Source organism: Bombina bombina, chromosome 7 (assembly GCF_027579735.1).
Source record: "Bombina bombina isolate aBomBom1 chromosome 7, aBomBom1.pri, whole genome shotgun sequence".
Lineage (NCBI taxonomy): Eukaryota > Metazoa > Chordata > Amphibia > Anura > Bombinatoridae > Bombina > Bombina bombina.
In genome coordinates this window covers 615,387,386-615,403,404 of record NC_069505.1, presented here as the reverse complement: position 1 = coordinate 615,403,404, position 16,019 = coordinate 615,387,386, and the positions used below count along the sequence as shown (strand labels likewise).

Here is a 16,019-nt window from a genome sequence, read left to right as displayed (position 1 = left end):
CCTCCCCCCACCCACACAGTGCGAAAAGTGGAATATATACAAAGCGAATATTCAAATCAGTTTGCAACAATAAATATATCACAAAAATAGTATCAGATGTATCAAATCTAATACATTGAACCTGACCGGTCAGGGGATGTGCGGTATGAATTGCCTTAGAACGTTTGTATTTACAAGTAAGAAAAAGGCAACCTAAATATGGTGATAAGACACGTCATTCTTTCTACACCCTGCTGCACAGAGCACCCCAATTAAGAGGTCTCAGCTGGAGAAGGAGGAGAGGGGGAAGAAAAAGGAGGAGGAAGGGGAGCAGGTTCACACTCAGTAGAGAGGAGGTATCCCTCCAGACAACGACGGCAGCAGAGTTACGACCAGAATCAAGCGAACTACCCTCGGGGCAGATCGCGAAGGTTTCGGGGTCGAAGGGGCTACTAAACACAATTGAAGAAGGTCTACATATAATCAATCTATCCTCCTTCAAACTAAATCTAATGCATATAGAAGTTCTAATAAAAGGGCTAACATTTTGTCCCACAAACTCCTTTGATAAATTTAATTTTATCAAAGACTTACATCTATTTGCACGTCGGGTAGTATTGTCACAAATTATGAAAGGAAAGAGTAGACACCTAGTTGAAGATGTCTCTCTGAGTAGGGAAGATTCATCTATTATACATAACCTTCAAAGTTTGCTGGCAGACAGTGAAGGCAGCCAATACATCCCCTCCCAAGTGGGTGATTTCACCCAACAAGATAAGTTTCCCTCGAACTTCAAGGCGAAATCCAAGTACATGCCACAGCTGTCCATGGTACCCGCTGTGAATATTTTTGTCAGAGAAGTCGAAAAAGAGATATCAAATCTATCATTTACAGGATTGGCTAATGACAACTTAACCAAAGCAGAAAGAAAGACACTAAACCAACTGATGAATGCCAAGGGCTTTGTAATTAAACCCGCGGACAAGGGTGGTAACCTTGTCCTTTGGGATGAGAACATGTACGTTCTGGAGGTCAAACGTCAACTCTTGGATAAAACGTTCTATAAGAGTTTGACATTTAACCCTATCCCTGCATTGCAATTTACACTTTTTAATATCCTGAAAGAGACAAAAAGCAAAGCTATTATAACTTCTACTGAATTCAAATACCTTTATCCAGAACATCCGGTGATGCCCGTATTTTACTGCATCCCGAAGATCCACAAAAATGCCAACCATCCACCAGGCAGACCAATCGTTGCAGGTATTGGCAGCCTAACTGAAAACTTGGGCAACTATGTGGACTCCTTTTTAAGACCAGCTCTTAACACCCTACCATCTTTTATTATGGATACTGCCGATTTCCTAAGAAAGATTGATGGACTTGTGATTCCAGAAGATGCCATTCTGGTTACTTTAGACGTGGAGGGATTGTATTCATCAATCCCTCATGAGGTGGGCATAAGGGCCTGTAAGCACTTTCTATCAATGAGAGGTATGGGTGCCATGCAACACACAGATTTTGTAATCAAGCTATTAAGATTCACACTTACCAACAATGTGTTTATGTTCGATAACAAAATATACACCCAACAGCAGGGAACAGCAATGGGAGCAACTTGTGCTCCCACATATGCGTGCCTCCATTTAGGCATATGGGAGATGGAAGAAGTGTATCAGAACCCTCTCTTTGAGGAAAATATCCCCATATGGCTAAGATATGTGGATGATGTTTTCCTCATTTGGGAGGGTTCTGAGCACAGTCTGAAAGAATTTGTAGATTCTTAAAATATCAACAAAAGTAACATCTCTCTTACCTTACAATTTAGTAAGGAATAAATATCTTTTCTGGATATAACTGTGAAGATCAATAAAGGGTGTTTAGTAACAGAGAACTTTCACAAAAGCACTGCTACTAATAGCCTACTTCACACATCAAGTCACCACCCCTGCCACCTCAAAAGAGGCATTCCCAAGGGCCAATTTCTTAGGTTACGCCGAAATTGCTCTACAAAAGGGGAGCCTTAAATGGTGCGGCCCATCTAAATCGAGATAGCCTTCTTGTGCCAAAGGAGAAGGCCAGTGAATCTAAAATTAGATTGGTCACTGAATATAACTGTCATTGGACATCATTAAAACAGATACTTGCCAAGAATTGGCACATCCTTCTCAGTGATGAAGGAGTATCTCGGGATGTTGGTGACTTTCCAAATGTCACAGCAAAAAGGGCGCCCAATTTAAAAGACAAATTGGTAAGAAGCCAATATGTGTCAATACAAAAACAACCAGACTGGCTCACAAAATATAGATCTCATGGTAACCATCCTTGTGGCAAATGTGTTGCATGCAAATTTATGGTTAAAACCAAGCACTTTGCTACACACACAGGTAAAACCTATACATTGAAACATTTCGTAAACTGCAACACAGAGGGGGTTTTCTACCTCCTTTCCTGTATTACGTGGTAAAAACAAGAAGGGCCATAAAGGACCGGAAAACAGAGCATCAGGACGATGTAAAATACAAAAATACAAAAAGCAATGTTGCCAGGCATTATGAACTTATGCATGGAAGCAATCCAGACTCTCTTTTATTTATTGGAATAGATAGGGGCATTACTAACAATAGAGGAGGGGACAATGACAGAATACTCCTACAGAAGGAATGCAGGTGGATCTCAATTTTGGGAACACAATTACCTGCAGGCCGCAATGACAAATTGGACATGGCCTGCTTTTTGTAAATACATATATTTAAAGTCTTGTATGTTTAAGGTAAAATATAAAAACTAATATCTAACGAGAATAGTTGCAACATAAATATTGACAATTCTAAGTAACACTTACTGTATGTATATATATAAAAATCATGCAGTTAAGTAGGTCTTAACTATACCTTAGTATGTCAATGTCCTTAAGTATGGACAAAAGGTTTTTAAACATTACACTGTATTTAGTTTTGTATCACTGTTTATATTAGAGCAACTTGCAATACTTTCACCCGTCTGTAGAGGCGCTTTCTACAATCTATATAAATAAGGATGTAACGATTCCCTTAGCATCACGCCCTGACGAAGCCTGCTGTAAATCTTGGACGCACGGGTGAAATGCGCATCGGTTGGGGTCCAGCCGACCGGATCATGTGATGTGCGTGCTTGTGTCTTGGTGAAAGCAACTTTCAGCACGTCTTTACGGTCACCTTTCAGGCATCCTAAAGAAACCTTGGATCATTGTTGGCAATACTTGCCGTGGCTTTAAAGAAACTTGGCACGGCTGACACTGACTGTATCTTTCAGGTCGTATGGTTCCTTATTATTACCTTCTACTTTCAACTGTACTAATCAGCTTGAATACTGTGCACTATTTTGGCAAACGCTGCTCTGTCGAGAGGGCGTTCAGTTTCTTTCAGGAATAATAAAGGACTTTAAACTAAAGAACAGGAATTCAAGCCTGCATATAAATGAATGGATCTATTTTAAGCACTAATATGCTTGCTTGCTTGCTCTAACTGCATGTGCTTTTACTATCGCTTGAAAGTTACTGTTCTAAATCTAACTTATGACCACTTATACTTTGATATCCAGATTGTATGTGAGGATTTGTCCATATCATATGTAAATTTGAGTGTTACGTCTATACACTTTTGTACATATCCTGAGGGTGTGTCGGCATTGATCACTTGGATCCCACTTCTATAACCTGCCCGGCAACATATACCTCAGCTGGTGAGGTGTTGGTAGCAGCAGGGTGTAGATGATCTTTGCAGTAAACTTTCCCTCTGTATATAAGACTCTTTCTGTACACAATTACTGGGTATGCCTGATATTATTGTACCGTATTTTTAAGACTGTCACTTCTTTCTTAGATCCCACTTGCTATTTAACCTGCCCAGCTGAGACCTCTTGATTGGGGTGCTGTGTGCAGCAGGGTGTAGAAAGAATGACGTGTCTTATCACCATATTTAGGTTGCCTTTTTCTTACTTGTAAATGCAAACGTTCTAAGGCAATTCATACCGCACATCCCCTGACCAGTCAGGTTCAATGTATTAGATTTGATACATCTGATACTATTTTTGTGATATATTTATTGTTGCAAACTGATTTGAATATTCGCTTTGTATATATTCCACTTTTGCACTGTGTGGGTGGGGGGAGGGGCCCTCCATGCCAACTCCTTTGTTATCAATTTCTATTACTGTGCTAGTAAAAAATAATATTTTTAAAAAAGAGTGCTGAAATCCCTGTCTTTCTTCATCCTGGTTGATTTATCCTGGATGATTTCTCCTGTTGATTTAAACATTTCATATTTTTATAAGGGTTTGCACCACTATTAAAAAGAGAAGGTATAGCCGGTTGAGGCCACCTCTGGAAAACTAGCCTTTAGCAAATGCTTCTCTCCTGTATATATTTCTTGATATATATATATATATATATATATATATATATATATATATATATATATATATATATATATATATATATATATATATGTGTGCGTTAATATCTGTATATACAAATAAATACAGTACATATGCATATAAGCATATACATATATATTTATGTGTTAATATCTGTATATACAAATAAATAGCGTATATATGTGTATAAGTATATATATATATATATATATATATATATATTTATGTGTTAATATCTGTATATACAAATAAATAGCGTATATATGTGTATAAGTATATATATATATATATATATATATATATGTGTTAATATCTGTATATACATATAAATAGCGTATATATGTATATAAGCATATACATATATATTTATGTGTTAATATCTGTATATACAAATAAATACAGTATATATGTATATAAGCATATGCATATATATTTATGTGTTAATATCTGTATATACAAATAAATACAGTATATATGTATATAAGCATATGCATATATTTTTATGTGTTAATATCTGTATATACAAATAAATACAGTATATATGTATATAAGTATATATATATATATATATATATATATTTATGTGTTAATATCTGTATATACAAATAAATAGCGTATATATGTATTTAAGCATATACATATATATTTATGTGTTAATATCTGTATATACAAATAAATAGCGTATATATATATATATATATATATATATATATATATATATATATATATATATATATAAGCATATACATATATATTTACGTGTTAATATCTGTATATACAAATAAATACAGTATATATATATATATATATATATATATATATAAGCATATACATATATATTTATGTGTTAATATCTGTATATACAAATAAATACTATATATATATATATATATATATATATATATATATATGTGTGTGTGTGTTAATATCTGTATATACAAATAAATACAGTATATATGTATATAAGCATATACATATATATTTATGTGTTAATATCTGTATATACAAATAAATACAGTATATATGTATATAATCATATGCATATATATTTATGTGTTAATATCTGTATATACAAATAAATACAGTATATATATATAAAAGCATATACATATATATTTATGTGTTAATATCTGTATATACAAATAAATACAGTATATATATATATATATATATATATATATATATATATATATATATATATATATATATAGAAAATAGAAAAATAAATATAAAAAGAGAGAGAGATGCACTCAGCTGAGACAGAACAAAAGCTGGAAAAACTTCCGTGCCATGTTCATTTTAGGGTGCCACTCAGGGTGCATACTCTTTTGGCACACTATGCCCCTTCACAGAGAAAAAAATATCCTGTAGCATATCAGTCTGACCCTGCCCAATGACAGTCCAGCACCGAAATACCAGGCAATTCTTCTCTGAACAAGTGTGCTCAGTGTGCTTAGAGAAATGTAGCTACACCTCACTGACGAGGCCCAATGAAGGCCGAAACGATCGTCTGTGGTTGCTGTGTTTCTTGTTCAGAGAGGAATTGCCTGGTATTTCGGCGCTGGACTGACCGTAATAGGTGGGATCAGACTGATATACTACAGGAAATTTCTACTCTGTGAAAATTATTACTGGGCTAAAAAGATGCACCCAGGTGGTAAATCGCCATAGAACAGGCTAACAATGTTATTGAGCCAGTTGTTCGTTCCTGTGAGTGCACTTCTCTCTGTATGTATATATATATATATATATATATATATATATATATATATATATATATATATATATATATAAGCATATAAATATATATTTATTTGTTAATATCGATATATACAAATAAATACAGTATATATGTATATAAGCATATACATATATATTTATGTGTTAATATCTGTATATACAAATAAATACAGTATATATATATATATATATATATATAAAAGCATATACATATATATTTATGTGTTAATATCTGTATATACAAATAAATACAGTATATATGTGTATAAGCATATACATATATTTATATATATATATATATATATATATATTAATATATGTATATACAAATAAATACAGTATATATGTATATAATCATATGCATATATATTTATGTGTTAATATCTGTATATACAAATAAATAGCGTATATATATATATATATATATATATATATATATATATATATAAGAATATACATAAATATTTATGTGTTAATATCTGTATATACAAATAAATACAGTATATATATATATATATATATATATATATATATATATATAAATAAAAGCATATACATATATATTTATGTGTTAATTTCTATATATACAAATAAATACAGTATATTTATATATATATATAAGCATATACATATATATTTATGTGTTAATATCTGTATATACAAATAAATACAGTATATATGTGTATAAGCATATACATATATATTTATCTGTTAATTTCTGTATATACAAATAAATACAGTATATATGTATATAAGCATATACATATATATTTATGTGTTAATATCTGTATATACAAATAAATACAGTATATATGTGTATAAGCATATACATATATATTTATCTGTTAATTTCTGTATATACAAATAAATACAGTATATATGTGTATAAGCATATACATATATATTTATGTGTTAATAACTGTATATACAAATAAATACAGTATATATATATGTATATAAGCATATACATATATATTTATGTGTTAATATCTGTATATACAAATAAATACAGTATATATGTGTATAAGCATATACATATATATTTATGTGTTAATATCTGTATATACAAATAAATACAGTATATATGTGTATAAGCATATACATATATATTTATGTGTTAATATCTGTATATACAAATAAATACAGTATATATGTGTATAAGCATATACATATATATTTATGTGTTAATATCTGTATATACAAATAAATACAGTATATATGTGTATAAGCATATACATATATATTTATGTGTTAATATCTGTATATACAAATAAATACAGTATATATGTTTATAAGCATATACATATATATTTATGTGTTAATATCTGTATATACAAATAAATACAGTATATATGTGTATAAGCATATACATATATATTTATGTGTTAATATCTGTATATACAAATAAATACAGTATATATGTATATAAGCATATGCATATATATTTATGTGTTAATATCTGTATATACAAATAAATACAGTATATATGTGTATAAGCATATACATATATATTTATGTGTTAATATCTGTATATACAAATAAATACAGTATATATGTGTATAAGCATATACATATATATTTATGTGTTAATATCTGTATATACAAATAAATACAGTATATATGTGTATAAGCATATACATATATATTTATGTGTTAATATCTGTATATACAAATAAATACAGTATATATGTGTATAAGCATATACATATATATTTAAGATTGCTGTCCACTGCTGCGTGACTAACCTCATTCACATACACTTAGGTTCTGTGCCATGTGAGACAGCATTAGAACGAGGCCCTCATTGGAGCCTATGGAAGCGCAGTCTTGTGAGAGCAATGCTTCCATGCAATACAAATGTGAGGTCGTGTTCACATTGCACCTCACTTGTAATACCAGCACACATTTGCAACCACTGGTATTACAACGTGGAGCGCAAATATTGATTTAGCCAAAGCGATATTTTGCGCTCCACTTATAATCTGGCCCAATTACCTACTGCCCCATTGAAGTCAATAGAGCCAAAAAAGTTAAAAAAAACTCCCTAACACCCTACTCTAGTAACCCTTAAACCGTCACATAGCCCATCACAAAGTCCCCACTACATGATTAACCCCTAAACTGCCAGACCCCACATAGTAAAGTCTGCACTATACCGTTAACCCCATAAACTACGAGCCCCACACATTGCAAAGTCTGCATTACACTATTAACCCCTAAACCACCAGCCTCTCACATCGCAAACTACCACTTAACACTATTAACCCTTAAACCACCAGACCCCATAACTCAGTCAACCAGTAACATCTAGACCCCTTAGCCTAACAACCCCTTAGTTAACCCAAAATAGAGTAACCCTACCTTTCCTAAAAAAAAAAAACTACCTTTAAAAAAATAAAAACTTACCTGATAATAAAATCTAACCTTACCTTTTTTAAAAAAAAAAAATCAAAAACCTAGCATTACAATTAAAAAAACAACAACCTGACATTACAGTACAAAAAAACTAACATTATAGTAAAAAAGAAACCTAACATTGCCTTTAAATAGTCTAAAGTGACCCAGCTATTTTGTTGAAATAAAAAAAAAATTCTAACATTAACACCCCCCAAAAAACAACTATCTAAAAGTACCCTGAAAAGGGCAGTTAACTAAACATTCCCCTATAAGGGCATTTTGCTCTTTTGCTGCCAAGTGAAAAAATAAAAATAAAACTAATCTTAAAAAAAATACCAACCCAATAAAAAACAAAAACAAACTTACCGCTAAAGTCCCTGGTTGTGGCGGCGGCGGAGGTTGCGGAGGCAGTGGTCGTCATCTTGCAACCTTGAACACGGAGCCAGCTGCACACTAAATTTTGAATATGTTTATATTGGGGTACTCTTGCATTCCTATTGTCTGATTTGCATTTTTAAATTCAAATCAGCTAATAGAAAAAAGCTTTCATTCTCTTTGCTTAGTTTAATTCGAACATGCAAATCAGCCAATAGGAATGCAAGGGTACCCCAAAAAAAATGGGGTAACTCACATTCAAAACTCAGTGTGCAGCTGGTGACTGAATGAAGAGGACCTCTGTGTTCAAGGTTGCAAAATGAAGACCAATGCCGCTGCCACCTCGGCTCCCACCACCGGGATGAAGATGGAGTGCTTCAGGGATGAAGATAGAGCGCCGCTACCATAATTTTCGGTGAGTACCATTTTGAGGTTTACTGGTAGATTTGTTTTATTTGGGTGTTGCCTTTTTTAGGGCAATGCCCTGCCAAATTAACTTTTCAGAAGACTTTTTAGATTCGTTTTTTTAAAGATAGTTTTTTTATTTTTTTAGGGGTAGGGGTTAATGATAAAAGGTGTTTTTTATTTCAACAAAAAAGCTGAATCACTTTAGGATAATGCCCTATAAAAAAAGGCCTATTTGTAGGTTATTTTCAGAATAGGGTTTTTTATTTTAGGGTGTTTTTTATTTTGGGGCTTTAGAACAGGCATAACTCTTTTTTATTTTTAGTAATGTGTTTGTTATTTTTTGTAAGGTTAGTGTTTTTTATTTTCTGTAATAGCAGTTTTTTTACTGTTATGTTAGTTGTTTTTTTTTACTGTAATGTTAGTTTTTTATTATAATCATACGGCTAGATTTAGAGTTTGGCGTTAGCCGTGAAAACCAGCGTTAGAGGCTCCTAACGCTGGTTTTAGGCTACCGCCGGTATTTGGAGTCACTGAAAAAAGGGTCTATCGCTCACTTTTCAGCCGCGACTTTTCCATACCGCAGATCCCCTTACGTCAATTGCGTATCCTATCTTTTCAATGGGATCTTTCTAACTCCGGTATTTAGAGTCGTTTCTGAAGTGAGCGTTAGACATCTAACGACAAAACTCCAGCCGCAGAAAAAAAGCAGGAGTTAAGAGCTTTCTGGGCTAACGCCGGTTCATAAAGCTCTTAACTACTGTACCCTAAAGTACACTAACACCCATAAACTACCTATGTACCCCTAAACTGAGGTCCCCCCATATCGCCGCCACTCAAATTTTTTTTTTAACCCCTAATCTGCCGACCGCAAAGCGCCGCCAGCTAAGTTATCCCTATGTACCCCTAATCTGCTGCCCCTAACACCGCCGACCCCTGTATTATATTTATTAACCCCTAACCTGCCCCCCACAACGTCGCCGCCAGCTACTTTCAATAATTAACCCCTAATCTGCCGACCGCAAAGCGCCGCCACCTACATTATAGCTATGTACCCCTAATCTGCTGCCCCTAACACCGCCGACCCCTATATTATATTTATTAACCCCTAATCTGCCCCCCTCAACGTCGCCTCCACCTGCCTACACTTATTAACCCCTAATCTGCCGAGCGGACCGCACCGCTACTATAATAAATGTATTAACCCCTAATCCGCCTCACTAACCCTATAATAAATAGTATTAACCCCTAATCTGCCCTCCCTAACATCGCCGACACCTAACTTCAATTATTAACCCCTAATCTGCCGACCGGAGCTCACCGCTACTGTAATAAATGGATTAACCCCTAAAGCTAAGTCTAACCCTAACACTAACACCCCCCTAACTTAAATATAATTTAAATCTAACGAAATTAATTAACTCTTATTAAATAAATTATTCCTATTTAAAGATAAATACTTACCTGTAAAATAAATCCTAATATAGCTACAATATAAATTATAATTACATTGTAGCTATTTTAGGATTAATATTTATTTTACAGGCAACTTTGTAATTATTTTAACCAGGTACAATAGCTATTAAATAGTTAAGAACTATTTAATAGTTACCTAGTTAAAATAATTACAAAATTACCTGTAAAATAAATCCTAACCTAAGTTACAATTAAACCTAACACTATACTATCATTAAATTAATTAAATAAAATACCTACAATTACCTACAATAAAACCTAACACTACACTATCAATAAATAAATTAAATACAATTCCTACAAATAACTACAATGAAATAAACTAACTAAAGTACAAAAAATAAAAAAGAACTGTTACAAAAAATAAAAAAATATTTACAAACATCAGAAAAATATTACAACAATTTTAAACTAATTACACCTACTCTAAGCCCCCTAATAAAATAACAAAGACCCCCAAAATAAAAAAATGCCCTACCCTATTCTAAATTAATAAAGTTAAAAGCTCTTTTACCTTACCAGCCCTGAACAGGGCCCTTTGCGGGGCATGCCCCAAGAAATTCAGCTCTTTTGCCTGTAAAAAAAAACATACAATACCCCCCCCCCAACATTACAACCCACCACCCACATACCCCTAATCTAACCCAAACCCCCCTTAAATAAACCTAACACTAAGCCCCTGAAGATCTTCCTACCTTGTCTTCACCCTGCCAGGTTCACCGATCGGTCCAGAAGAGCTCCTCCGATGTCCTGATCCAAGCCCAAGCGGGGGGCTGAAGAGGTCCATGATCCGGTCGAAGTCTTCATCCAAGCGGGGCAGAAGAGGTCTTCCATCCGATTGAAGTCTTCATCCAGGCGGCATTTCTATGGTCTTCCATCCGGAGCGAAGCGGCAGCATCCTGAAGACCTTCTACGCGGAACATCCATCCGGCCCGACGACTGAACGACGAATGACGGTTCCTTTAAATGACGTCATCCAAGATGGCGTCCCTCGAATTCCGATTGGCTGATAGGATTCTATCAGCCAATCAGAATTAAGGTAGGAATATTCTGATTGGCTGATGGAATCAGCCAATCAGAATCAAGTTCAATCCGATTGGCTGATCCAATCAGCCAATCAGATTGAGCTCGAATTATATTGGCTGTTCCGATCAGCCAATAGAATGCGAGCTCAATCTGATTGGCTGATTGGATCAGCCAATCGGATTGAACTTGATTCTGATTGGCTGATTCCATCAGCCAATCAGAATATTCCTACCTTAATTCCGATTGGCTGATAGAATCCTATCAGCCAATCGGAATTCGAGGGACGCCATCTTGGATGACGTCATTTAAAGGAACCGTCATTCGTCGTTCAGTCGTCGGGCCGGATGGATGTTCCGCGTAGGAGGTCTTCAGGATGCTGCCGCTTCGCTCCGGATGGAAGACCATAGAAGATGCCGCCTGGATGAAGACTTCAATCGGATGGAAGACCTCTTCTGCCCCGCTTGGATGAAGACTTCGACCGGATCATGGACCTCTTCAGCCCCCCGCTTGGGCTTGGATCAGGACATCGGAGGAGCTCTTCTGGACCGATCGGTGAACCTGGCAGGGTGAAGACAAGGTAGGAAGATCTTCAGGGGCTTAGTGTTAGGTTTATTTAAGGGGGGTTTGGGTTAGATTAGGGGTATGTGGGTGGTGGGTTGTAATGTTGGGGGGGATATTGTATGTTTTTTTTTACAGGCAAAAGAGCTGAATTCTTTGGGGCATGCCCCGCAAAGGGCCCTGTTCAGGGCTGGTAAGGTAAAAGAGCTTTTAATTTAGTAATTTAGAATAGGGTAGGGCATTTTTTTATTTTGGGTCTTTGTTATTTTATTAGGGGGCTTAGAGTAGGTGTAATTAGTTTAAAATTGTTGTAATATTTTTCTTATGTTTGTAAATATTTTTTTATTTTTTGTAACTTAGTTCTTTTTTATTTTTTGTACTTTAGTTAGTTTATTTCATTGTAATTATTTGTAGATATTGTATTTAATTAATTTATTGATAGTGTAGTGTTAGGTTTAATTGTAGGTAATTGTAGGAATTGTATTTAATTAATTTATTGATAGTGTAGTGTTAGGTTTAATTGTAACTTAGGTTAGGATTTATTTTACAGGTGATTTTGTAATTATTTGAACTAGGTAACTATTAAATAGTTCTTAACTATTTAATAGCTATTGTACATCGTTAAAATAATTACAAAGTTGCCTGTAAAATAAATATTAATCCTAAAATAGCTACAATATAATTATTATTTATATTGTAGCTATATTAGGATTTATTTTACAGGTAAGTATTTAGCTTTAAATAGGAATAATTTATTTAATAAGAGTTAATTTATTTTGTTAGATTTAAATTATATTTAAGTTAGGGGGGTGTTAGTGTTAGGGTTAGACTTAGCTTTAGGGGTTAATCCATTTATTATAGTAGCGGTGAGCTCCGGTCGGCAGATTAGGGGTTAATAATTGAAGTTAGGTGTCGGCGATGTTAGGGAGGGCAGATTAGGGGTTAATACTATTTATTATAGGGTTAGTGAGGCGGATTAGGGGTTAATACATTTATTATAGTAGCGCTCAGGTCCGGTCGGCAGATTAGGGGTTAATAAGTGTAGGTAGCTGGCGGCGACGTTGTGGGGGGCAGATTAGGGGTTAATAAATATAATATAGGGGTCGGCGGTGTTAGGGGCAGCAGATTAGGGGTACATAGGGATAATGTAAGTAGCGGCGGTTTACGGAGCGGCAGATTAGGGGTTAATAATAATATGCAGGGGTCAGCGATAGCGGGGGCGGTAGAATAGGGGTTAATAAGTGTAAGGTTAGGGGTGTTTAGACTCGGGGTACATGTTAGAGTGTTAGGTGCAGACGTAGGAAGTGTTTCCCCATAGGAAACAATGGGGCTGCGTTAGGAGCTGAACGCGGCTTTTTTGCAGGTGTTAGGTTTTTTTTCAGCTCAAACAGCCCCATTGTTTCCTATGGTGGAATCGTGCACGAGCACGTTTTTGAGGCTGGCCGCGTCCGTAAGCAACTCTGGTATCGAGAGTTGCATTTGCGGTAAAAATGCTCTACGCTCCTTTTTTGGAGCCTAACGCAGCATTTTTTTGGACTCTCAATACCAGAGTTATTTTTATGGTGCGGCCAGAAAAAAGCCCGCGTAGCTAACGCACCCCCTTGGCCGCCAAACTCCAAATCTAGCCGATAGTTTTTTTTAAAAGGAAGGTTAGATTTTATTTTATTTTAAGGTAAGTTTTTTTTTTTTTTAAAAGTAGTTGTTTTTTGATAAAGGTGGGGTTAGTTTATTTTGGGTTAACTTAGGGGTTGTTAATTTAGGGGGTTTAGATGTTAGAGGGTTACTTTGCTTTGGGGGGCTGGTGGTTTAAGCGTTAGTAGTGTAGTGCAGACTTTGCGGTATAGTGTATGGTGGTTTAGGGGTTAATAGTGTAGAAGCTTAATTTGCAGAGGGGTGTGTGTCAGTTTAGGGGTTACAAGTATAGAAGCATACTTTGCGGTGAGGTATGTGAAGGTTTAGGGGTTAATAGTGTAAAGGGATACTTTGCAATGTGAGGGGGTGGCAGTCATAGGGAGGTTTAGTGCAACTCTCTCTCATTCTATTCATTCTTTATCTCAGTATTATTCCTATATTTAAAAAAATGTTTTGAATGACTTTTTCATGGCTTTCATGACCTCTCTATTTCTTAAGCTATAGACTAGTGGATTTAACACTGGAACCACAGCAATATAAATTAATGAGAGAATTATATCTAGTTTCTTTGACTTTTCAGACTTTGGTTTCATGGTCATACTTAGACAGGTCCCACAAAATAAAATAACAACCATGAGATGTGAGGAACAGCTGGAGAACATCTTACTTCTTCCTCCTGAGGTCTGAATCTTCAGGATGGTCGATATGATGTAGATATAAGAGATTATGATGAGTATAAAAGGACAACATCCGCATAATACACCACCAATACTGGTAAACAGTATAATGTTTGTGGTGTCACTGCAAGAGATCTTTATCATAGTTTGAGGATCACAGAAGAAATGGTTAATGTCATGTACATCACAGAATGTCAAGTTAGTCACCATCAAAGTTAAAAATAATGATACAATGCTTCCAAGAAACCAGGAGGAACTGGCTAAAAGAATACACATCATTTTGTTCATAATGAGTATATAATGCAGAGGAACACAAATAGCCACATAGCGGTCATAAGCCATGAAAGACAATAATACAAATTCTACAGTAACACATAATGCAAAAAAATACAGCTGTACAATACAGCTTGACAAAGAAATGCTGGTATCTCCGGTGACAGTGGTGACCAGTAGTTTTGGCAAAACCGTAGAGACGTACACAATGTCTTCAACTGACAGATTGCACAGGAAGAAATACATTGGTGTGTGAAGTTGAGACACCAGGCACACAGCTGTAGTAATCATTAGGTTACCAAGCACAGCCAGCAGATACATGATAAAAACTCCTGTACATACTACAGCTTGGTTGTTTGTGGTAGCAAAAAATGACACTAGGAAGAATTCTGTAATTGATGTGTTGTTTTTTACAGTTGCACTTGGGGTATTTCCTTTTGTAAAGGGGAGAAATAAATTGTTATTTGTCATAGAGATGTTATTTTTTCATTCTGTCCTGAAGAATATTTGTATTTATTATTTAATATTGATACCTGTGTGTGTTCTAAAATTATTTTATTTTTTCCCCTTTTCTTACTAACATCAGTATAAAGATCATTTGGACCTTGTGTACCATCAACTTGATCTTTTTACAAAATAATACCTAGTATATTTACTGAAAAGTTAATCCAAGTCTAAACATTTTTAAAACAAATTAACATCTTGTTTGCTACAATTGTTTTTCAATTGCCAAATTCCACCCACCATTTGCCTTATTTGGAGGTGACAATCTGAGCTTGACCCTGCAACAGACAAGGCTAACCATGGTGAGTATGTTAGAATAAAGTGCATTGTTTTGTAGTTGTTACCTGCAAAATTCAATTAGGGAAATATATGCAGCAGGGTTAGCCTTGAGACGTCTGCAAGGTAGTTTTTCAGTTTCATATATTTTTAGATCAATTGTATGGAAAGGGGCAACATAAATAATGAAAGGATACAGCAAGGTTGTTTTACTACCTATAACTAAATATTTTATATTAAAATAAGGTGTCTATTGTCCCTTTAACAATAAAAATAACACAATTA

General features: G+C 34.5%; 1 protein-coding gene across 1 annotated transcript; it reads right to left on the bottom strand.

The window, feature by feature from the left end:
- Window positions 1–14,009: 14,009 nt before the first annotated feature.
- On the bottom strand, window positions 14,010–15,275 carry LOC128636713 (olfactory receptor 1G1-like). The gene has a single exon (XM_053689700.1). The coding sequence runs from the start codon at window positions 15,273–15,275 to the stop codon at window positions 14,445–14,447; it is 831 nt and encodes a 276-aa protein (XP_053545675.1). The 3' UTR covers window positions 14,010–14,444.
- Between the last annotated feature and the right edge of the window lie 744 nt (window positions 15,276–16,019).

Bases quoted from the DNA above. Each gene is read 5' to 3' on its own strand.
- LOC128636713 (XM_053689700.1), bottom strand. From the start codon at position 15,275: ATGTATCTGCTGGCTGTGCTTGGTAACCTAATGATTACTACAGCTGTG.